Source organism: Centruroides vittatus, unplaced genomic scaffold (genome assembly GCF_030686945.1).
Source record: "Centruroides vittatus isolate TY-2023 unplaced genomic scaffold, ASM3068694v2 contig_400, whole genome shotgun sequence".
In the NCBI taxonomy this organism is placed as follows: Eukaryota; Metazoa; Arthropoda; class Arachnida; order Scorpiones; family Buthidae; genus Centruroides; species Centruroides vittatus.
Genome location: NW_027122215.1, coordinates 580,595 through 606,311, shown reverse-complemented (window position 1 = coordinate 606,311; position 25,717 = coordinate 580,595). Strand labels below are relative to the sequence as shown.

The 25,717-nt window shown below is 29.1% G+C and overlaps 1 protein-coding gene across 3 annotated transcripts in view; it reads left to right on the top strand.

The window, feature by feature from the left end:
- The window catches only part of Trpm (transient receptor potential cation channel, subfamily M), a 56,782-nt gene that overhangs the window by 15,619 nt on the left and 15,446 nt on the right, over positions 1-25,717 (top strand). For 2 of the 3 annotated variants that reach the window (XM_067271652.1, XM_067271651.1), the window contains exons 9-24: positions 538-664; positions 748-820; positions 4,178-4,278; positions 4,383-4,517; positions 8,413-8,463; positions 11,567-11,707; positions 11,783-11,956; positions 14,452-14,549; positions 14,627-14,855; positions 15,036-15,233; positions 15,314-15,502; positions 15,577-15,705; positions 15,773-16,021; positions 16,102-16,276; positions 18,466-18,592; positions 18,666-18,856. In XM_067271652.1, coding sequence (XP_067127753.1) covers positions 538-664; positions 748-820; positions 4,178-4,278; positions 4,383-4,517; positions 8,413-8,463; positions 11,567-11,707; positions 11,783-11,956; positions 14,452-14,549; positions 14,627-14,855; positions 15,036-15,233; positions 15,314-15,502; positions 15,577-15,705; positions 15,773-16,021; positions 16,102-16,276; positions 18,466-18,592; positions 18,666-18,856 — 2,387 coding nt within the window. The remainder of the gene's footprint in view (positions 1-537; positions 665-747; positions 821-4,177; positions 4,279-4,382; positions 4,518-8,412; positions 8,464-11,566; positions 11,708-11,782; positions 11,957-14,451; positions 14,550-14,626; positions 14,856-15,035; positions 15,234-15,313; positions 15,503-15,576; positions 15,706-15,772; positions 16,022-16,101; positions 16,277-18,465; positions 18,593-18,665; positions 18,857-25,717) is intronic. The other variant, XM_067271653.1, reaches the window with a different exon arrangement.

The following is a 25,717-nucleotide window of genomic DNA, read 5'->3' as shown; positions in this document are numbered from 1 at the left end:
CCCAGTGACTTTCACCTCTTTTCCAAGCTGAAAGAGTTTTTGGGTGTATTTGGAACATTTTTGAATAGATGAGAGGTGAAAGAAGCTGTGCACTAGCTGACTGAAATAACTGGCAGTGGAAGACTAAGACAAAGGAATCTAAAAACTAGTGTCTAATTAAACTAATTAAAGCACTTGTCGTAGCACAATACATGCTACGACAAGTACTTTAATTGAAATGGTGACTATGTAGAAAAGTAACTGGTCTTGTACTAATTACTTAATAAAACTTTTTCATATCATTACTGTTTTTATTTTTCTTTTTTATAGACCAACATTCTTTACTTTCTGGATGCCTCTCATGTAAATTTTGCTTTTACAAAAGGTTACATATATAGTATATTCATAATTCGTTTTTTGTTCAAAAGTGAATTTTGTATAATTTTGTTATAACTTCTTGATTTCATTTTGATGTATATTTGAATAATATATCAATAAATTAAATTTAACTATGAAAAATAAATCATTACATTCTAATAACAATATAAATGATTTTAGTAATGCTGTGTTGGAAAGTGTACGAGAACAATTACTTGCTACTATTGAGAAAACATTTAAACTATCTCGTGAGCAAGCTGAACAACTCCACATAGAACTTGTACAATGTGTTCAACATAAAGATTTGGTAATTTAATTTTTAAAGATATTTTTTTAAATATTTAAATTTTAGATAATAATCTTTTACCGTTTAAATTTATTTATTATTAGATAACAGTTTTTCGTATGGGAGAAGGTCCCTGTCAAGAACTGGATGAAGCTGTTCTCACTGCTCTTCTGAAAGGTTATTTAATATAATAAACTTATAAAAAAAAATTATTAATAAATTTAATAAAATATTATTATTATTATTATTATTATTATTATTATTATTTGAAAATATTGTGAAAGCACATTTTAACATATACTTTATATATAAAAAGTACTATAATACTACTGTCAGAGGCAAAGCTATGGGGTCATCTTGTCTCTGTTAGTCAACAGTCATTTCTCCAAAAAAAATTGTTTTTTGAATGATCTTTAGAGAATCCTTGTCACATTTTCTTGTATGGCTTCTACATCTTCAAAAGTTTTTCCTTCAACTCAGTTTTCAGTTTCAGAGGGAGCCAAATCTGACAAATACAGAGGATGGTCAAACAATGGGATATTGTATTTGGCCAAATACTGGTTTACAGATAATGCCTTGTGACATGGAGCAATGTAATGTTGAAGAAACCATGACTTAGACTGCCATTTTTATGGCATATTTCAGCATTTTGTGGACTTCTGTGGCTGTTTTCCCTAATTTCACATAAAATTTGGTTGCTATGCATTACTCCTGTAGGTCCAACATTTTAGAATATAACACTGGAACCACAGATGATCTCCCTTCCATCTCTGTCATTGCATGTGAGCTACCAAAATGACATCTGATAAACAAACTCCCTAATGTCTAGGCTATCACTGGGAAGCAACATCTACCCACAACACTTTGAGCTGCTCAGGGGAACAAAATGGAAGTGTTAGAATACTGCAAAAATAAAATGTGATTGAACCATAAATCTGAAAAATTTTTATTTCACCATCAAACTTTTTCTGAAAGTATTTTACAGTCAATCTAGTTTCATAATGACATAATTGGAACAAGAACCAAAAGATCACACCTGAAATATCTTACAAAAACTGAAGGAGTGTAGTGGAGATACCATTATGTTACAGAAATGCAAGCATTATCACTCTAAGATACCATCATCATTGAACAAACAAAAACAAGTTCCTGAGAGTTAGTAATCCTAATAACAGAAATCACTCATCATTTAAATGTGTTGGTTTAACTTATATAAAGAAACTGGAATGTAGGAGGAATATATTCCAGAAGAGACAAGGCATCAGAAACTTTGTTTTTGTCAACTGGCCTGGGTCCATCATATTTTAGGAATTGGACTTTGCCTTCCATGTTTTCTGAGATTCACTTCATGTCAGATATCATTATAGAATGTCTGATTGATGATTAACTATGATGAACTTTCTGAAGTGACCCTTAGGATTACCATTAGGTCATCAATAGCCTTTTTCATAAAGAAATATGCTTCTTTTAGGTGATGTATTTGGAAGAAATACTCCCTAGTCATATAATATAGAAAAAGGAATCTTTTCTGATTTTTTAATGCTGTCAGACCACTATCTTGGACTGTATGTCTTGCACCTGTCTTATTTTACATTGTGTAGAATGTCTGAGTCTTTTACAAGAAGGCCTTTTTGCTTCTTCTGCATCTTCAATATTGTTTTTCTTTCCATTGGCAGGACTCTTATTACTTATCATTTCTGTCACTGGTTACCTGTATAATTAAGTTATAAAATAACTTGTAGTAGTATCATATTACATACACCTCTAAGCCAAATATAGTTAAATAAATAAAGTTGACTAGGCCTATAACTTGCAAATACTGGTACTTTGGGAACAAAATGGTATATACTGTACATGCACTTACCATTATCTTTGTGAAATATGGAAAGTATAATAGAAATGCCAATTCAGATAATTCTTAGTAATTAGAGCCATGAAGAATGTATTCTGCACCCTTGTTGTCCAGATCACTGAAAACATCAACTTCTTGTAAATCACTTATTGTGTGTAAAATCACAGAATGTGCAAGTGAATACTTCTTGGTGGCTGCTATTTTGTGTGTCATATACCATTATATTTCTGCAACAAAAAACCACTGGCATTTACCACCAAGCCTTCCCTTGCCATCAATTGAGTAAATTGACAAATTATACCTCGTTTATATTATAGTGCTACACAAAGCGGCAATAATGGCCAAGTATCACACAATACATGGTGATGGCACTTATCATTATGTTTCTCAAGCAGCTCATTTTTGTAAAAAAATTCATTCTTGGAACTTAACTTATTGGGATAACTTGCATATATATATATATGTGTGTGTGTTATGTTACCAGGACAAAGTCTGAAGGATCAGCAATCCTAGGATTACCTACACAGTTTAGATTGTCAACAATATTTTATGCATTGTCTGAAATTGAGATTTTTTTCAAACTATCTGAAAACAAGTTAGATAAACTTAAGATTGCCTAAGCAGATCAAGACGATGTATGAATTTGATATTTTTGTTTGGATGTTGCTTATTTTATCAGGCTGAATAGGTATGAGATAAAAAAATAAGAGAGTTTTGTACAACACTTTATTGAAAAATGAACTTTACTTATAGGAATTGAATTATGTCAGTAAAAGGAAACAAAAATTCAGTACATTACTAAAAAAGCATATGAAATCTTATTCTAAGACTTACTTATTAGCACAAGAGTTTGAATTATGGCATCCAGAAACACACAAAGGTGTGTTTTTACATTTGTACATATTTGTTGTGCACTTTTTTATACAAATTGGCACTTGACAAATCCTTGTCCACTAAAAGTGGAATTATGATTGTTGACTTTAGTGAGTACTCTTTATCAAGGATGTCTTCCATTTTTAAAAAGTTCTCATGATATTCTTTGATATCATGAGAATGTTTTAATAACCTTTTCTCAAGAAAAGAGAAGAGATTTTTCTCTTTTTTGTCCAAACTTTGTAGAAGCCATCATCAGTCAACTCCAGATCCAATCCTATAATATTTTCAGTGCTCGTTCTAATTAGTCAAAGCTTGGTATGACACAATTAGAGTCCACATCAATTTTTGGAAATTTCTTATCATAAACTGATATAGTTTTTTCTGACATGTTTTAGTTCTTATAAGTAAGATTCATTCTGCAATAGAGTGTTCTATAAATCTATTGTTCAGTATTAATTTCATATTATAATATTTTAGTTAACTTTATATATTATTTACTTATATTTTTATTAAAATATTGTAAGTATATCTGCATTAGCAGCTCTAAACATTAGAAATCTATTGTATGTGCACAGAACTCAAAGAGAGTTTTGTCTCAAAAATTATAATAAACCATAGAAACATCTAAATGGAATTAAATGTATAGGTATGAGAAAAAATAAAGTACACCTTTGTAAAGTATCTGTTAAGCAAATTATGGTGAATATGCTAAGTTGCAATTACAAATTCTATTGAAAAGAATTTAAAATTATTTATTATGATGATAAAAATTAAATCACTTATAATATTTTGTGTTGAAAAATTAGGTCAACACTTACCAGCACCAGATCAACTTCAATTAGCCTTAACTTGGAATAGAGTTGATATAGCCAGAAAAGAAATTTTTATTTATGGTCAAGAATGGCCTGTAAGTTTTCAGTTTATAAATAAAATTAAGAATATTATTTTAATTAAACTCAACTAAAGATTCAATAGAAGTTAACAGTTATTAAAAATTATTTATTTTTAAAGGCAGGTTCTCTGAATCAAGCTATGATGAATGCTTTGATATTAGGGAGAGTTGATTTTGTTAAAGTTTTGTTAGAAAATGGAGTAAGCATGCAAAACTTTTTGACCATTTCTCGATTGGAGGAATTGTATAATTCAGTAAGTATTTTAAAATTGATGTACAGTTATAGCCATAACATACATAATATCTAAGCAGGGTTTTTCAACAATTTTCTATATTGTGAGAACCTTGATGATGATATGATAAGCAGTTGCCACCATATTAATTAATACAAATATCAATTAAAAGATAATTTAATTTGCATTAACATACCAGTACAATATACAAAAATCATCACGTGCAGTATGATATATCTAAACTAGTGCTCCTTTGTAGAGTCTATTGTTTCATATCACAAAATCAATTTCTATATTCATGGAACATTATTGACTTGACTTGAATTTTATTTATATTATTAAAATAAATGTATTTAATAATATAAATGAACGAGCAGTTATTTATTGTGACATTGTCACAATGCCAGGCTGCAATTTTTAATCATTTTTTTAATTTAAAATATACCACATTTACTCACATATAAGACGAGGTTTTCATTCATTCTTCACTGTTTCAAAAACCTAAGTCATCCTATACATACAAGCAAATGATTCTTTGCATTTTTGCAATAATTTCTGTGAACCATGTATAGTTTATGCTGCCATTATAGATCTACAGTATATTTATTGTAAGTTGGCACTGACTGTAAACAAATTAAGACATGCTCCCTTTGTTTATTGATTTAATTCTACGTCTATCAATTAAAAAACGTGTTGCATCTCACACATCCTCAGAAAATAGTTCCTCCTTATTTATAAAATCATTAATAAAATACAGGTCACTTAGCAATGATTATAAGTATAGTCATTTCATATTAGTTAAATTGTTATTTTTAATGAATGTTAGCACATTCTGAATCGTTAAAAATAAACTTTTCCAGTCATGCGCATTATAATGTTTTGGTTTTGTTTTCCATTCATGACGTATTAAGGCAAACATGGTTGTTTGCCTTAATACGTGCATTTGATAATATTTTATTTGTGATTAAATGAAATAAAATTAGAATTGTATTAATAAATCTAATTTTGTTCATTTTGATCTCTAAAGTCACACATCATCCTATATGCGAGATCGTCTTATACACGAGTAAATACGGTATTCTCTTCACCTCAAATTAGTAATGTCTTGCCCTTGTACTGTACATCATACTTTTCCTGTTAGCAGTAGAGTCATGCCAGCCATCTATCTAACTCCTTTCAGGGGGAAATTTTTGAATTGAAATAACATTTTTTAGGACTTCCAGTCTCAGCTTTCATCTATTTAACTTCATTGTCAAAATTAAGGAAGGACAGACAGATGGATGACAGTGAGAATTTATAGTCTATAGTTTCTTCAAATTGCAGCCCAATAATGAATATACAGTATTTATGTATTTACCAGTTTACATTTTTTTGCAATATATATTGCAATATTATTAATAATTCCTAGGAGAATAATTAATCTTAGTAATTATTTTAATGAAAAATAGTTTTAAAAATTATTTTTACCTAACTGGATCAAAATTACAAGATATACTAGAAATAAATATAACTAGCAGGTGAGCCTGACATTGCCTGGGCAAAAAATAACAGCAAAGATTAACCAGTTGTTTGCGGAGTACTGCTATTGGAGTAACCGGTTTTCGTTAAACTGTTGCGGAGTACGAAAGAAAATTTTCTTTCGTAATTAACTAGTTGGTGGCGATTTAAGCACTGATTGGCTTTTATCTACATAGACTAAGTCTGTTTCAACGAATAAGATATTTGTTACCACCCTGTATTTTTAAATTTAGGCACAAAACTCCTCCATTCCATGTTAAGTCTATGGGAGACCTTTCTTTTGTTCATTTCACAATAAAATCCTACTTAGCATGCCCGTTAAGTTCTAATTGGTATATTATAGCTAAATGACTATCTTTTGACCAATAAGCATTGACTTGGGTTTGTGGGGTGGGAACTTTCTTGGAAAAAGTTATACCAACTTCGAGCTACATTGTCAGCTACAAACGTAAACAAACAATTATAAATCGTTATTCTTATCTATTTTTATCCTATTTAACAAATAAGCTTGATTTTAAAGCCATTCAGCCATAAATCTTTCAAAAAACAAAGTACTTCCGGTTATGGTGGTACTTCCATAATACATAAGATATACATGTATAGTCGTTAATATAATAAAGTAATAATCGCTTATTATAGTCTACTATTAGTACAATAAATTAAATAACGTATAAATAGAATCAAATACACATCATCAGTAATAAAAGTGTATTAACCTAGATTTAGAAAGGCCACCACCCCCCACGCCGATCGGCGTTATAATCTATAGGTTGTATTATTTCTCTACGTTGATTTAGAAAGCTGCAGTTTTTTTTTTTATTTGACAGAAAATATACATGCCTAAGTAACGTATGTAACAAATTAATGGAAAATTTATAAAAAAACGATTTTTTTTAAATATTTTAAAATCTTAAATTTTATTAATTTTTTTAAACGTACATAATATTTTGAAGTTAACAATCGTAAAGTGTAATACGTACGTGATAGAAAACTGCAAACAGATTATATCTACTACAATTTTTAAGCGAGATATCGCAAATTGAAAAACCACTTTAAAAACCACAAAACCTGTACGCAACAGCGGTGTTATTTCGGATTATCGAGTGCGCAGCTGACAGGTTAAGATTATTAGATTATTTCATACTTAGATTATTAGATTATTTCATATTTCTAACCCTTCTATCATATTATGTTATAGGATTCGATTTATAATTACAAATGTTATCTTACATAAGAGTTTATCACACTGAGTGACCAATCTAACACATTTTAGAATTTCTTTAAATTGTGTACAGTAGAGGAATAAAGAATTTTAAAATTTGTTAAAATTGGTCACTCGGTATGATAAACCCTTACATAAGATAACCTTTCTTGTTATTTAAATCAAGTACTATAATATGACAAATATTACAATGAAAACCATATAAAGAGTTTGGTTATTTTAGCCTACCATCATAACATTTATCATGATACTCGGATGATACAAAATTGGTCAAGTAGACACCAATTGAATATATGATATTTTAAATTTTTTAAGATATATTTTTTCCTTATGTTAACTCCAAGAAATTGTGCCATTCACAGCCAAATATCAAACAGTAATATGCCAACAGACCAAATTTTGCAAAAAACAGACCAAATATTTAAACTCAGCATCCTCAAAAACCACTTAAAACATATTTTGTTCAGGTTGGTAACCTTGTATTATGTAATTTTCCCATTTGAATGCCATCATATCACTTGGTCCAATAGGAGGAAGGGAATGTTGCGGAAGGGGGTCGAAGTAATTCAACCAAAAGTAGTAATTGATTTCCTCCCAGAAGAGAGGATGGTCAATGACTACTAATTAATAATTATCTATATTAAAATTTGAAAAGTGATTCGTGTTAGACAGGTTATAATTGCCTGCATGTGATCAAAGTTGCTAACCTTAACATCCAAAAGACTTCATATAAAACTTGTTGAAATAAAAAGAAACCTTGTAAAAATGCGAGAATAATTGCTTTTATGTGATGATAAAGTGTTTATATTTGTGCAACAGATTGTATAAACTACGTGGGAAGTGTGTTCTTATAATTATCATGTTTATAGAAAAATTATTGGACTGCAATTTGAAAAAACTGTAGACCTATAATTTCCACTATCATCCCTCTGACTGTCTGTCCTTCCTTAATCTTGAGAAAGATTAAAGATGCTGCATTAAAATGCTTTGGTCTCATAGGTTTGATAGGAAAAAACTGAAATTATATTCTTTATTGAAAGTTTTATATACCAATATTTTTAAAAATAAATCCTAATAAAATAAACTATTTTTAATTATTTTTACAATCTATGTTAAGTTTGATATTTGTATATTAATCCTATTTTTACTCATAAAACATTGTAAATTATTTTTCAGCAACTTGGTCCAAGGAATATTTTAAGATATTTAATTACTGATATAAAAAAGGTAAGCAGATTTTTTAATAACTTTAAACAAAGATAATATCAAGTAAATATATAATTGATATTTGTTCATTTAATAAATAAGTTTTTTCTATGCATTGATTTCTAGTTCTACATAACTGTTATTTATATTTATCATATATTCAATAAAAATTAAATTAATTTTGAGTACAGCTTGATTTTATCATTTTAGAAGGTGTTATCTGTCATCATTACAATAAAAAAAAATTGATAAAACAAATTTTTCAAAATAATTTAAAATTTATATTCTATATATTGTTAGTAGGCTTATATGATACTTAATATTAAAAAAAATTAAAAAAATAAAAAGAATATGAAAACATGAAACTTTTTGGAATAACTAGTTAGAAATATCAAATTCAAAAATCAAATTAATAATATTTGATCTCTATAAAATTTTGCTTTATAAGATAGCACTAGTGAGAAATTGATAAATAGCAAAATACACTGTATATACTCTTTGTTCAAACAAAGATAATTATTAATGAGCTCTTAACTTTTTTATTTTATAAAATAAGTTTCCATTTTGATGCAAAGAATTATGTTTTTTTAATTGTTAAATAGAATAAATTTAAGGTGATGGAGATGCTAAATTGTTTGAATAGAATAAATTTAAGGTGAATGGAGATGCTTAATTTAGTTGTGAAGTTAATAGATATATTTTGTTTAATGAGCTAAACAGATCATATCCATTATGAACCACTCAAGGAAATCTGTAATAGACTATGTATGATGGGTTAAATAAAATTCAATGTTATAAGTTCCAATTTATAAAATATCTATATCTCTTATCTCATGTTATATGTAAAGCCCTATAGAACTATAAATATTTGAAAAGAAATATCATTCAAAATCAGCAATATATTGAAATACAAACTTCATTAAATTTAATTAATTTTAAATTTACTGTTAATAGAATTCAAAATATTTACATTAGAATTATGGAAAACAAAACTCTACTCTCAAAAAAATAGAGCATAATCATAGAAGGTAAGTTAGGCTTGAAAAGTTGATGAATAAAAATATAAATGTATTAAATAAAACACAAGTTTGTAGATATTGTTTGACTATTAAAAGTTTTACTATTTTCAAAATGCTTTTTCTATAATAAATCAATTTGTATCACATTTTTAGCAGGAAAATTTCAGAAAAAGAGCACATTTATCTTGTATAACAGTTGCAAAAGTAATAAAACAGTAGTAAATTAGTACTAAGGCAGGGCAAATTTTGACACAACTAATTTTTTTGCATTTTTTGATGTATTAAATTCCCTGATTCCAAAACTATAAAAAAAAAGAGAACAATTTATAACTACAGGTCTACAATTTATTACAGTTACATTAAAGCATTAGATTTTATGGTTCAGTGGGGCACTTGCTCAATGTTTTGCAGGTAGGCCCAGATTGGTCTGAAGCAGTGATTTTAAACTGGTGTGCTGTGAAAATTTCTGAAGGTTATTAAATAAATTAAGTTTTGAAAGAAGCCCAAAGAACAATAAGTGTACAAATCAAAATCAAAACCTCTTTAAATTGATTATACAAGTTTTTCATTGTTGTAATAACTAAATGTATATATAATGTAGTAAAAAATACATATAAACAAAATCATATATGCCTAACACTAGGTTATTTAATTTGAATGAAATTTTCTTTAAATAAAAAATGTATCCATAATTGTCCATATATAGTTCAAATTATTTTAACTTAGAAATAGCAGGACATTGAGCAAGTTTCTAAAGGCAATTATCATGCTACTTTTAAATGAAAATTATTAATTTAAATAACTATTGTTGTAACCTGTTGCTATTTTAAGGAACAGCTACAATACTGTTTTATTTAATTTACGAAAAAATATAAACAAAAAGAATTAGGTTAAGTGGCAAGTAATATGGCAATAGAATGTTTACATACATAACTTTAAATCATGATTTTTTCTATGGAAATTTAATTATAAGTTCAAGTGTGCCATGAGATAAAGTTTGAAAAACACTGGTCTAAAGCCACCCCTGGCTCTTGCAAGCTTTTCTAAGCTAATATGGTTTATAATTTTTTACATGAGTTTAATTTTTATAATTAACTATTTAATTAGTGTAATTAAATACAGTCGACTCCGCATAAGTTGTCACCCGGATAACTCAACACCATTGGTTAAGTAGTCAGTTTTCTGTGGTCCCAGCTGACTTACACAGGCATTAATGTTAAAATACTCCAGTTTACTCAACACTGTTTAACTTGTCACTACTGGATAAGTTGACATACTTTTGCTGTCCCACACTGATAAGTCATCACCCCCTTCTGAAAAACTGAATTCACTCTGCATGTGTGGTGCAAACTCATTTTTTTCAGGAGGGGGAGTCGATTTATTAATATATAATTAATATATATATATATATATATATACACACACATACATACATACATACATATTAATAAAAATGCCTTAACATTTTATGTATTTTTATGCATAAAATAATAACAGATAAACAAAAAGAAAATATACAATTTACATCAACGTCACACCAGAATCCAATTTTGCATTTTCTCACGCTAGAGGCATTAAGAATCCTTAGATGTTACTTGCCAACAATTGACAATTGCAAAGACAATGTTTTCAAGGTGTTCATGATCATTGAAAAAGAAAGTTGAGACAGTTAAGTGCTCAAAACAAACAACACTAAGCGAATTTTTCAGTTTTTCATCTACAGAGTAATTGTAAATGGAGGACACAATGTATTGTAAGCCTATACTACTGTATAATGCACTACTGTATTTTCCTAACTATGGTTTTTTTTTTTTTTTTTTTTTTTTTTTTTTTTTTTTTTTTTCAACTTTGCTTTAGTTTTCACATCAGATAACTCGACACATTTTCACTTCCCCTTGGGGTGTCGACTTATGCGGAGTCGACTGTAATTAAGTAGTTAATTTACTTAGTTAAATAATTAAAGTGTCAAGTATTTATTATAGAAATACTAGATATACTAGATACTTTAAAATTATAATTATATTAACAATATATCTTATTTTAAATCCAAAAGAAAAATATAACTTTTATATTTCAATTTATTATAATTTTTGACCTATATATAGAATGTTGGCCGTAAATATCGTATATTATTATATGACATTGGTCTAATAGTAGACAAACTTATTGGAGGTGCTTATTGCTCATCTTATTGTAGAAGAAAATTTCGTCATCTCTATAATAACATGATGAAAAATATTGCATCTGTAAGTGGAAAGCAGTCAATATATTGACATAATATATTGCATTTACATTTTAGTAACTCATCAGAATTATTTCAGAGTCCAACACTTGGTGGATTGCTTGGACATGATATAATAACAGCTAGATTGTCATATTATGAATCTACTCCATTTGAATATCCATTTAATGAATTACTGGTCTGGGCAGTGCTGACAAATAGACAAAAGATGGCTCTGTTTATAGGACAGAGTGGAGAAGAAGTTATTGTAAAGGTAATATTTAAATTATCTTGATTTATTTTAATAAAACTTTTATTATTTTCACTGATAGTCAATTACAACATAACAAAAGTGTGAGGGCCTAGCTGGGGATATAGAGTGCAGTTGTGACTCTTATACCACTTATTTGACAGTCCAGTTGGGAAAACTGACCCGCAGAGTTGAAAGATGGCTTCCTAAAACTTTAATGAGAAACAGGAGTCTGTAAGGATCTCCTGTAAGTTGTTTTTCCTGGCACCAGCCTAGATATAGTGTTAGGCGCACTTGTACTCATTTGAGAGGAATCTTGAGTGGGAGGGACGCAAGTAAGTGGATAGGACATAGGCTAAGACTTGAGACAAGGATGAGACCATGTTTTTAACATGGTCTCATCCTTGTCTCAAGTCTGGTTCAATTTTGTTCTTATTAAATTCTTGTTAACAAGAATTTAATGAGAACAAAATTGAACCAAATACAAAAACAAATTTTTTCTATACCTATCTCACAAGAGAGAGAGAGTTTACAATTAGGTGTCTTTTCTTGTGGATCAGGAGTGATGAAATTTCTGTCGAAGTTCTTTAGAGAAACGGCAGATCTCTTCGATGGCAGACTGGGGTGGTAATTTCTGGTTGTGGAATTGATCTTGTCTTCCCGGTGATCAGTGGTGAACTCCCCAATCAAAGGAAAAGATTTGGTATATTTTAAGGATTTCATCCAATCAAAATGATGGATTTTTCTATATGTCAATGGGATGAATGGAGGTGATCATAAGAGGTGAACCTCTAGATGACACTTAAGTTTAGTGATAAGGGATCGGCGAAAGGAAATTCTACTTCCTTTGCATTGGAAGTGTGACAAAACATCTTCCTTTTTCTCAACCAAAAAAAAAATGGAAGGTTTTTGTTTCTTCTATCAATTAACTTACTACAAAACTTAAAGAAAATAGTATGTTAAGACACAGAGATGTTATATTGTTGCTTTCCATTACTGTCTAATGGGGGATTCGATTTTAAAAGAATGGGAAATGAAATTATGTGAACTTCCATTATCAAAGCATTTCCGTTTGAAACTTCCTTCAAAATAAATGCAAAATGTTAAGGGAATATTTAAGTAATAAAATATAATTTATAGGCAAATCTCACATAAATATTTCACTGTATTTGTAAGTAATGACTCCATATTGATAGAATAAAGTATAATTTGATGTAAGAGCCTAAATTTTTGAATTAGAAAGGTTTCTGATCTTGTTATTCATCATCATTTATAGATTAAAGATTATAAAAGAGCTTCTTGTCTTGAAAATTGTTGAAACTAATATCTCAAATACTATAGTAGAGATAACAGAGACTTATCACACTTCTACTGGTAACATCAAAATGACACCTCTATCATCAGAATGCAACTTTATTACTGGTATGCATTTCAGTACACAAGACCCTCATCAGCCATACATAAAAATATATAGATATCTGTTGTAGAACAAATTCGCATCAATAATTGCAAGATACTGTAACATGAATTGTAATTGCGATTGCTATATAATGGATTATTAAGATTTTTTTTTTCTTTTTAGATATTATAACCCTGTTTATAATGTAATCTTTATAGTATTGTGCAGTGTGGGTAGAAATAAATCTTGAACAGGTATGTTTTAAATTGTAGATTGTAATTAATGTCAATTTCTCTGCGAATTTGTTCTACAACAGATATCTATATATCTTTATGTATGGCTGATGAGGGTCTTGTGTACTGAAATGCATACCAGTAATAAAGTTGCATTCTGATGATAGAAGTGTCATTTTGATGTTACCAGTAGAAGTGTGATAAGTCTCTGTTATCTTTGAAACTAATATCTCAAATACTATAGTAAAGATTAAAGAATAGTTTTCAATTTTTAAGATCTATCAAAAAGTAAAAAGTTTTTTAAGATGAGATGAAAATTATTCAGATATACTCAACAAATTAACATTTTTTAGGATGATTTTTTAAGACAGCGTAAAGATTATTTTAAAACTCTTAAAAAATTTAGATTTGTTCTATTCTCATTGATAGAGAATAAGCAATTTTATTATTATTCAAATCTATGTGGTGAGTTCAAAAATTCTAGGTCAAAAATTCAGATTTCTATATTTTAAAAACTGTTTCATTTAAATGTTCTGATTTCTTATTAGATAACTGACAAGATTTATAGTGTAATTTGAAGTAATTTTTATTACTTTATTATTAATAACATTTTACTATATAGTTAAAAGATTGTTTTTACTATATACATTTATGATTCTGAATCTTGTTTAAATTTAAGGAATTATTAATGAGATTAAAGTCTAACAAAATTTTTTAGATAATAAAATGTCTTCAGAAAAAATTTTAAAGCATATTAATTAAAAAATAACAAAGTAGCTAAATAGATTACATTATTTAAAAATGATAATAGTAATTTGGTTGAATTTACAAAAAAAATCTTATATAATTTATTTTAAAATGTTATAATATTCTGCAATTATGGATAGGCTCTAATTGCTTGCATACTGTATAAAGCCATGGCTCGTGAAGCAGCACAAGATGATATGGAAACTGATCTCTATGAAGAGCTGAGGCAAAATGCTAGGTTAGAATTTACATTATTTTTCATAACACATCTTCATTTATTAGTTTTAATATTTGAATTGTCTTTGCTCATTTTAGAGAATTTAAACAATTAGCACTTGATCTTTTGGATTACTGTTATCATCAAGATAAAAGTTTGACTCTTCAACTTCTAACCTTTGAAAGACAGAATTGGAGTAAACAGACATGTTTGGGATTGGCAGTAATGGCTAAACATCGTGCATTCTTAGCACACAGTGCTTCACAAATGCTTCTGGCTGATCTCTGGATGGGAGGATTACGAACTCGAAAGAATGCTAACTCTAAAGTAGGAAAGATTACATTAAAATATTTGGTTTTCATTAAAATTTATTGTAATAGTAGATGACAATTTCAAGAATATAGTTGTATACTAATGAATTTTATTCATGAAGATAAAATAATTTTTATTTATAGATGTATTATAAAAATAGTTATTAAATATTCATTTTAATTTCTAAAATCCTAGGTAATATTTGCTTTGTTATTTCCACCTGCAATTTTTAAACTTGAGTTTAAGTCCACAGAAGAATTAAAGTTAATGCCACAAACAGAAGAAGAACATATTTGGAATTTACAAAAAAATGACACAGATAGTAATGGAAATGAAAATGAAAAATGTAGTTTGGATGAAATAGCCTCACATTATAAAACACCTAGAAAAGAGGTAAGAATTTTCATAAAAACCAAAATTTATATAATTTTGAAGATCAAGAAATTAACTGTTTTACTTAATATCATTTGTAGTCATATGCAATTCTTCACGCTATAAGTTTAAATACCTCTTATAAATTAGAAAATGGAAAGCCACTTCACTTAGATAGCACTGATCTTGAGTTATCTATGGAAGAAAAACAAAAAAAAGGGTCTCCACGAATAGGGAAAAAAGTTTATGAATTTTATGCAGCTCCAATAACTAAGTTTTGGGGTCATACAGTTAGTATATACAAGAATTTTTTATGAAATTAAAATTGTTCTTTAAAAATTTTTAATTTGTTATTTTTATTTAGCTAGCATACACTATATTTCTGCTATTATATACTTACGTTGTGCTAGTACGTTTAGAATCAGAACCATCTTGGCAAGAATATTTTGTGATTTCATATTTATCTACATTGCTCTTAGAGAAATTTAGAGAGGTAAGATTTTAAAAACTCATTTTATATTATTCTGTAAGATCATATTGTAATCAGTTATTCTTTTTAGATTTTATGCTCTGAACCAGTAAAATTCTCAGCCAAAATTTCAGTCTGGCTAGAAAAAAAATGGAATCCATGTGATGTTGCTCTAATTATCATTTTTCTTATTGCTCTAAAACTTCGTTTAGACCCAAACTTGCAACAAGTAGGTAGATCAATATATTGTGTGAATATCATGTATTGGTACATCAGAATTTTAGATCTTGTCAGTATAAATAAATATCTTGGACCATATGTTACTATGATTGGGAAAATGGTAAGTGTTATTTCTTTATATATATTGGTATATTATATATATATATATATTATATAATAAACATTTAATATTTTGGGCAGGTTATCGACATGCTTTATTTTGTAGTTCTCTTGCTTGTCATTTTAATGTGTTATGGAGTAGCAAGACAAGCAGTTCTTTTTCCTTATGAAGAAGCATCATGGAATCTAATAACAGAAATATTCTATTTGCCTTACTTTATGTTGTATGGTGAAGTATTTCTTAATCATATTAAGCGTAAGTATAAAATTAAAACTTTGACATAGTTATTTTATGTGCAAGTAAATTAATATGCAGTCTAAAAACAAAATTCATAATTAAATTTATAATTTTCTTTAGCATTTTTAATGAGTTATTTTATTTTGATTTGTAACAAAATAATTACATTAAAACCATAATCATCTTGTCTTCTATATATTATTACTACATAGAAAACAATTTCAACATAAAGTAACTGTATTTTATGTATTTTTACTTTCCTGACTGTTATATAAGCTGCTCACTTGCCAAATCGATTAACTCCACAAAACAAAAAGTATAAAAATTGATAATATAAATTATTTTTTGAAATTCCTTTTAAACTTTAAATTTAAATAAATAGTGTAGAATGTATTTTTATGTACTGTTATATTAAAGCATAGCTTTAATGTGCAATATATAAATTTATAAAAATTTATAAAAATTAACAATATATAAAATTAGTTACACAAAAAAAATGTAAAAATAATAATGATTATATTAAGGATTTAGAAATGGAGTTAATCGATTTGGCCTGTGAATGACTCATATATAACAGGGAAAGTAAGACAATTGCCAAAAAATGACCCCCCCCCAAGTTTTTTAGATTTTTGAGCTCAGGGACCTTAAAATGTCAAGAAACACCAAAAAAGTTGGCACTTTTTCTGTATGTATGGATGGCAAGTGTGTGTATGGGAATGCACAATTTTGTTCGCCAACTTTGAAGCATAATAACTCCTGTGTCTTTTCTTGAAAATTTCTGAAATTTTGCAGGGAGCTTTGTGTATTTGGGGCATTGATGCTATTAAATTTTGGTGGTTAAAGATCAAGGAGGGGAGATAGAGGGGGTCATGTCACATCTCAAATGGGGTCAGATTTAATGAAGATTTTATTCACTATTAGCATTTACAACTTTTTCTATAAAACTCGTCTCTACCCTCAAAATTAAGCTTTTTGTCATTTTATAATAATTATACCTTTCAATTTTTTTTAAAATTGAAAAATTGATTCCAAAATCCTATGCATCAATTTGAAGGGGTAGTAGAGGTAAGAGAACATTTTTTGTCAAACAACATAGCATCAGGAGCATGTCATTGCCCTAGTAGAGAGCCCATAGCAACCATGGCATGCCTGTTGCTTGGTCACTGATAGTGCCAGACCTCACTAGCCAGCCTTGACTTCTTGATGGGACTGTATGAAAGTAAAATTAATTTTATTTCAAATCTCTTAAGTATTGAGATTATACAATATTGTTTTTAATAATATAATAAATTAACTAAAGCAAAATGAGAATAAATATAAAATTTTCTTATTGTCAATGATTGGATATATATTAGGAAAAAATTGACACACTGTAAGGGAAGTATCTAATGTGACATCTAATGGAATCTCACCAGGTAAAAATTTGCATATATTTTGTCCAGCTCATTCAGATTGATATTAATTGAACATATCAGAAATATACATTATTGTGAAAAATACAGAACTGTCTAGTTTGATTAAAGAGTAATTTGCTGGAAAAGTACATAAGGTATTTCGTCTCTCTCTAGAACTGTTTGAACTTGCATAATTTAAAATCGTACTTGTCCACATAAGAAGATGACCCATTAACCAGGTTTAAAACATTAGTGTTCTTGAAATTGAAATTTCATCCTCATCCACTGTTAAAGATGCATTGATTAATTCAGCATATACATCAATATTTAGAATTTTTGTCATTTTATTTTATCATTGTTCTAAGAAAATTATTAAATATTCTCTCTAAGTTTCTTGCAAATCTTTTAAATTAGCTGTCACGTTCATTACCAGAGAAATCATTGTCCTTATTATATTTATATTATCATTAAATAATATGAGCCTATCTTTTGTTTCTGTATTAAAAAATTAACACCTTTTTATATTGAAATTCACTAAATTTAGTACTATAATATATCATTTGTATTTATGCAGAACAGTAGAAAATTGGATTGCAAAAATAATAAACATTACTAACTAAAATCTAAATTTATTTTTGAGAAATATGCACTGGTAAGTTCAAGAAATAATGAAATATATAGTAGAATCTGTGTGAAACAAAATGAGTAAAATATGTAACTTTAATTTTTATACTTTTTCTATTACATCATATTTATATTCTGATATATGTAGTAGAATAAACATTTAACTATTAAACAATTCTTGCTTTCTAGCAAAATGTGGAGAGGATCAAAATCTTAAGCCTTGTGGATTAGCGACATGGATTAATCCACTTATTATGTCTATATATTTACTTATTTCAAATATTCTTCTTGTTAATCTTTTGATTGCAGTTTTTAAGTAAGTTGCTTACTCAATAATAAATAAATACAATTTTTTGTTGACTTTTTTCTAAAAAATATTTTTTTTCCAGTAATATTTTTGTTGAAGTAAATGCAATATCTCAGCAAGTTTGGAAATCAAACAGGTTCCAAGTAGTTATGGAATATGAGCAAAAACCAAGTTTGCCACCACCTTTAATAATCTTTTCTCATTTATATCTTCTATTTAAATATTATATTCGTCGTTGGAAAGGAAAGCCAAAAGGGATAGATTATGGTCTCAGTATGTATGTTTAATTACAATAAAATTATATTTCTTAATATGAAATAAAATAGAACTAAAATTGCTAATCCTTAAAATATTAAATAATTAATTAACTTTTCATAGAAAATTTGGAATTTCCATTATAAACATGTTTTCAAAGCACCTACTATTGCCTTTAAAAACATTTACTGAATTAAACAAAATTCTTTAATCCAAGTGAGATAAACTACCATGAGCACTGAAAAATTTACTGTACTGTGTTGAACTATAATTTTTTCATTATTGTCTTTGAATCATCAGAAGCACTAAATTTTTAAAATAGCAACAATATATAACAGACTAACTATTTAATATTTATTAATATGAATATTGCAGTATTAATATAAGATGTAATTATTCCAAGAAACAGAGAAATTTTTAATCATTCAGAGATTTATTATTTTGGATATAAATTTCCTAAAGATAAAATGTGTTCACAAAATTCTAGAAATTGTTTATTGAAGAATCAATCATTTTACATTAAATCAAAGTAGGTTCATACAATTAAAATTTTTTTTATCCAAAAGAGTTTTAAAAATCCAAAAATTTATTGATAATTCTCAAGTTGTAAACTTCATTATTAAAGCAGTTTTAATTTTGAAATGATAGATTAAAAAAATATATATCTTTTAATATTCATTAAGTAGCAATACAATTCATATTTAATTTGAAGCTGCTATAATTTTATTTTGACATTTTCATTTTATGAAGGAATAATTAAGCCATGTAAAAATAAAGTTTGAAGATTGTTTTAGTAAATCTTCAAAATCGAAAATATCTATAGTATCTATGTATTGCTGGATCTAGTATCTATAAGTTAAATTAATAGATTTTAAAACTAACAGAAAGCATTGATTGATTTCATATCATTCTTCACAAAAAGAACATTGCTGCAATGGAAAAAAATAGTTTTAGGATATTTAGAACCATTTAGAAAATTTCTAATAGTCAAATCTTTTTAATTTGAATTTTTTGGATTCCCCTTTTGGAAATTAAACTAGTTTTCTGCAAATTTCTATCATTTATCAGTATTTCATATTCTTGGGCTTATCATATTTTCTTAATACTTTCTTGACCATTCCTTTAACCATTTCAACTTTTTAAGCTAAAGGTAAACTTATGTATATTATAAAAATATAGCTAAACAACTCTGCTTGCTATACTCAAATATCATTAAAACTGCAACATTAACAATTTTGTTTACACACTAGGAGTTTACAGAACACCCAAATATAGGAAATATTTAAAACACACATTTCATAAATTAATAGACTACATTTTGCTTTATTTTCTTGAGTTTTAGTTTCAAAGTATTTTAAATTAAAGAGATATATAGCTTTTGAATTATCCAGATTTTTACATATAGTTAATATAAATTTATTTTTTTAACACTGATTTAAATACATATTTCAAGGAGAAAAACAACAAGTTTAAATCTTTCAACAATTTAAATTTGTCAGACTCAACTGTATTATAATCAATATTATAATAAATAATTATAAAAATCTTAGGGAATTTTTGTGGACTACAACTGCTGAAAATTTAATAGAAAATTAATAGTTTTAAAATTTCCATATAAAATTAAACTTATACAATATAGTAATTTCCTCTGGGAAAATTTTTAAGTGTTACAATCTTAGCTGGCTGCTACCACAAATTTTCTTACAAACCTAAGTTAAGGACAACAAAGCAATAGTTGTATTACAATGTTGCTCAATTGCATACTAGTCTATAGTTCAATTATCTTTAAAAATTAATTGGAAATAAAATAAAAAATATTTTGACTGGTCAGAGAAACATATTTAGCTAGTCAATCAACTATCTAAAACAAATTTGAGGAGAACACTGAAACTATCGTCTATGAGATCTAGTGTTTTACTTAAACACTTTAAAACTTTTAAAAACTCTTAGATGTTTTCAGTTTTCTAAAGCCATCTTCAGATTGATTTTTATAAAATAATCAGAACTTCTCAAATATAGCAAAAATTTATTATAATTCCATAATAATAGGAATTTTGAAGTTATAATTTTAATTAAATTATAAAATAAATATTCTTTTTAGAGATCATACAATTAAAATATAATACCTATTTATCTATACCCAGTGCTTTTTGCTAAAAAAATTATTGCTAGTATGCTTATATGGTGACTGAATTGTGACTGAACATATAGAATTGTTTTTGTAAGCAGCTGCCACTACTATATACCTACTATCAAGATTTTTCCTGCTATCTGCTGGTACAGCATACTAGTGCATTCCAGCTGAAAAATAGCCCTGTCTAAAACTTATGTACTAATAACCATGAAGTTAAATAACTAAAAGCAATCATGAAATATGAATAATTATTTTTTGTTACATCATAATAATGCAAGTAAAAATATCGCATATCATATTAGTGGTAGATTAAGAGACCCAGGACCTTAAGTAAAATAACATTTCAGATCTATGATGTATAGCTGAAATGGACATTACATTTATGGAAACATTTGTTTATATTATTTTTGAAGAATGATTTTTTTACAAATAATAATACAACACAGTTACATTGTCACATCTCAAGTACAGTACATGGGCAATATAAAACTTTTATGAATCCACACAAAAACAACTTCATCAACTCCTACAAATCACACATTCATACTCAAAGGACATACAAATGGAGTTTGGCCTAGACAAATGCAAAACACTTCATGTAGAAAAAGGAATCTCAAAGAAAGGAGATTTTGCATTTGGAAATGGAGATGTGATTGAATCCATGGAAGACGGCGAGTTCTACAAGTATTTAGGATTCCAGCAGGCCAAACTAACAGAATATAGACAAATAATTAAAGAATACCAAAGTAGGTTAAAGACTATTCTCAGAACATAGTTAAATACAAAACACACAGTTAAAGCAATAAACACATATGTCATCCCAGTACTCACATATTCTTTTGGAGTTATGCATTGGACTCACACAGATCTTGAACTCCAAAGGAAAAGAAGAACAACACTTACTAAGCATAAACAACCTTATCTTAAATCTGCCATAGAAAGATTAACCCTTCCACATAATGATGGTGGACATGGCCTGATCAACATAGTAAATCTTCACTACAAACAAATACAGACACTGTGAGAGTTTTTCTACAAAAAACAAGAAACATCACAGTTACATAAAGCAGTAACTCTAGCAGACTCAAATAACACACCATTAAACTTACACTCACATCATATGGACACAACACAACATATAAAAAGCATAGACACCATTAAGCAGTCGTAGGTTCAAAAGGCACTCCATGGCAGGCATCCCTACGACCTGGCCCAGGATTTTGTTGACAAAACTGCATCAAACAGTTGGTTAGATTGGGGATGCCTCTTTGGGGATGGAAGGATTCATGATTGCCATACAGGATCAGGTCATAAATACTAAAAACTACAGAAAATACATATTCAAAGATACAACACATGCAGAAAATGTCACATCATGCCAGTAACTATACACCGTATCACATCTGGTTGCAAGCTCTTGGCACAGACAGATTATTTACATAGACATAATCAAGTAACAAATATAATACACCAAGAGCTTGCAAACAAACCCAAATTATTAAACATCCATGAACCATACTACAAATACATTCCACAGACAGTATTGGTAAACAGTATGTGCAAAATATACTATGGCAGAGCCATAATCACAGATAAAACAATTTACCACAACAGACCAGACATCACACTCATTAACAAACAATAAAACCACATACATTATAGTCATATTCATTCGAAACACTCACAATGTACAAAACATATACACTGAAAAAAATCAGCAAGTACACAGGAAATAAGGCATCTTTGGAGGCTGGATAAGGTGTTTATTGTACTGTACCTGTCGTTCTCTCCTCTACAGATGTCATACCACACACACTACACAAAAACCTGGGAACATTACAATTGAATAGAAACCCATACATCACACTACAGAAGACATTTCCTAACAATATGATATGTATTCAATATAGTGATATTGAATACATGTCATATTGTTAGGAAATGCCTGAATACAGACACATAAACAATACTGACACACTTATTTAATTTTTGTCTTGTTTTGGTTACTATGCCTTGACTCTGGTCTGGCATAGTACACAGCAACTGGTGTCAACTAAGTATAACTCACTAAACCCAACATATTATTATTATTATTTTTTGTTAAGTTAGATATACTCGGTTAACACCGGTGGCTAAGTACTATGCCGGACCAAAGTCAAGGCATAGTAACCAAAACAGAAATTAAAGAAGTGTATCAGTGTGTGTGTCTGTATTCAGGAATTTTCTCACAATATGACATGTATTCAATATAGTGGCCTTCTGTAGAGTGATATATGTGTTTCTATTCAATTCTAATGTGCCCAGGCTTTTGTGTAGTGTGTGTGGTATGACACCTGTAGAAGAGAGAACGACAGGTACAATAAGCACCCTATCCATCCTCCACAGATGCCTTATTTCCTGGGCGAGTTCTGTGTACTTGCTAATTTTTTCAGTGCATGCATTTTGTATATTGTGAGTGTTTGGAATGGATATGTCTATAATGTATGTGATTTTATTGTGTTTGTCAATGAGTGTGATGTCTGGTCTGTTGTGGTAAATTGTTTTATCTGTGATTATGGCTCTGTCGTAGTACATTTTGTGCGTGTTGTTTTCCAATACTGTCTGTGGAATGTATTTGTAGTATGGTTCGTGGATGTCTACTAATTTGTGTTTCTTTGCAAGCTCTTGGTGTATTACATTTGCTACTTGGTTATGTCTGTGTAAATAATCTGTCTGTGCCAAGAGCTTGCAACCAGAGGTGATGTGTTGTATAGTTTCTGGCATGATGTGACATTTTCTGCATGTGTCATTTGTGAGTGTTGCATCTTTGAGTATGTGTTTTCTGTAGTTTTTAGTATTTATGACCTGATCCTGTATGGCAATCATGAATCCTTCCGTCTCCCCAAAGAGGCATCCCCGAGCTAACCAGCTGTTTGACGCAGTTTTGTCAACAAAATCCTGGGCCAGATCGTAAGGATGCCTGCCATGGAGTGCCTTTCGAGCCCACGATTGCTTAATGGTGTCTATGCTTTTTATATGTTGCGTTGTGTCCATATGATGTGAGTGTAAGTTTAATGGTGTGTTATTTGAGTCTGCTAGAGTTACTGCTTTATGTAATTGTGATGTTTCTTGTTTTTTGTAGAAAAACTCTCGCAGTGACTGTATTTGTTTGTAGTGAAGGTTAACTATGTCAATCAGGCCACGTCCGCCATCTTTACGTGGAAGGGTTAGTCTTTCTATAGCAGATTTAGGATGATGTTGTTTATGCTTAGTAAGTGTAGTTCTTGTTTTCCTTTGGAGTTGCTCAAGATCTGTGTGAGTCCAATGTATAACTCCAAAAGAATATGTGAGTACTGGGATGACATATGTGTTTATTGCTTTAACTGTGTGTTTTGCATTTAATTGTGTTCTGAGAATAGCATTTAACCTACTTTGGTATTCTTTAATTAATCTTTGCTTTATTTGTGTATGTTCTGTTAGTTTGGCCTGTTGGAATCCTAAATACTTGTAGAACTCGCCCTCTTCCATGGATTCAATAATGTCTCCATTTCCAAGTGCAAAATCTTCTTTCTTCAGGATTCCTTTTTCTATGTGAACTGTTTTGCATTTATCTAGGCCAAATTCCATTTGTATGTCCTTGGTGTATGAATGTGTGATTTGTAGGAGTTGATGAAGTTGTTTTTGTGTGGATGCATAAAGTTTTATGTCATCCATGTACATGAGATGTGACAGTGTAAACTGTGTTGTTTTTTTGTGTCTGATATTGTAACCATATTGCGTGTTGTTTAACATGTTGGATAATGGGTTCAGGGCTAAGCAGAACCAGAGAGGACTCAAGGAATCTCCTTGAAAAATTCCTCGCCTAATAAAAATTTGGTTTGTTTGTATGGAAGTGTTACTAACCCTCAGATGTAGTGTTGTTCTCCAGTGCTGCATAGTGTTTTGAAAGAATGCAATGAGTGATGGATGTATTTTGTACATGTGTAGGATATGTAGCAGCCAACTGTGTGGAACACTGTCGAATGCTTTTCTGTAGTCTATATATGCCATGTGTATGTTTCTGTGTTGTCTGTGTGCTTGCCGTAGAATGACTGAATCTATGAGTAACTGTTCTTTGCATCCCCTGTGGTTTCTGCGACAACCTTTTTGTTGTTCTGTTAGAATGTCGTGTTCTTCAACATGTTTGTATATTTTGTTTGCAATACAGGATGTCAATAATTTGTAGAGTGTTGGAAGACATGTAATTGGTCTGTATTGTGTGGGGTCTGTGGTATTGTTGTTTTTAGGTTTCATGTAGGTGATGCCCTGAGTAAGAAAATTTGGCATGTCTTGTGGATTGATGATGATGTGTGTTAGGTGTTTAGCTAGTTCCTGGTGCAGTGATGTAAACTTTTTGTACCAGAAATTGTGAATGTTGTCTACACCAGGTGTCTTCCAGTTGTGTGTTCTGTTAACAGTGTATTGGAAATCATGTATGTTTATTTCAACACAGGGCATAGTTGGTATGTTGTGCAAGTTTCTGTTCTCCTCCTCGATCCAGCCTGCATCAGCATTGTGCGTGACAGCACTGGACCAAAGAGAAGACCAATATGTTGTGAGTTCTTCTTCTGTTGGTGTGCCACTGTGCTGTGTATCAGTGTTTGCTTTGTTATTAATTTGTCTGTAAAAGAGTTTTTCATTGTTTGTAAATAATTTATTTTGTTGTTTTCGTAGTGTACATGTTTTGTATCGTTTGAGTCTACGTGCTTTGGCAGCAAGTTTTTGTT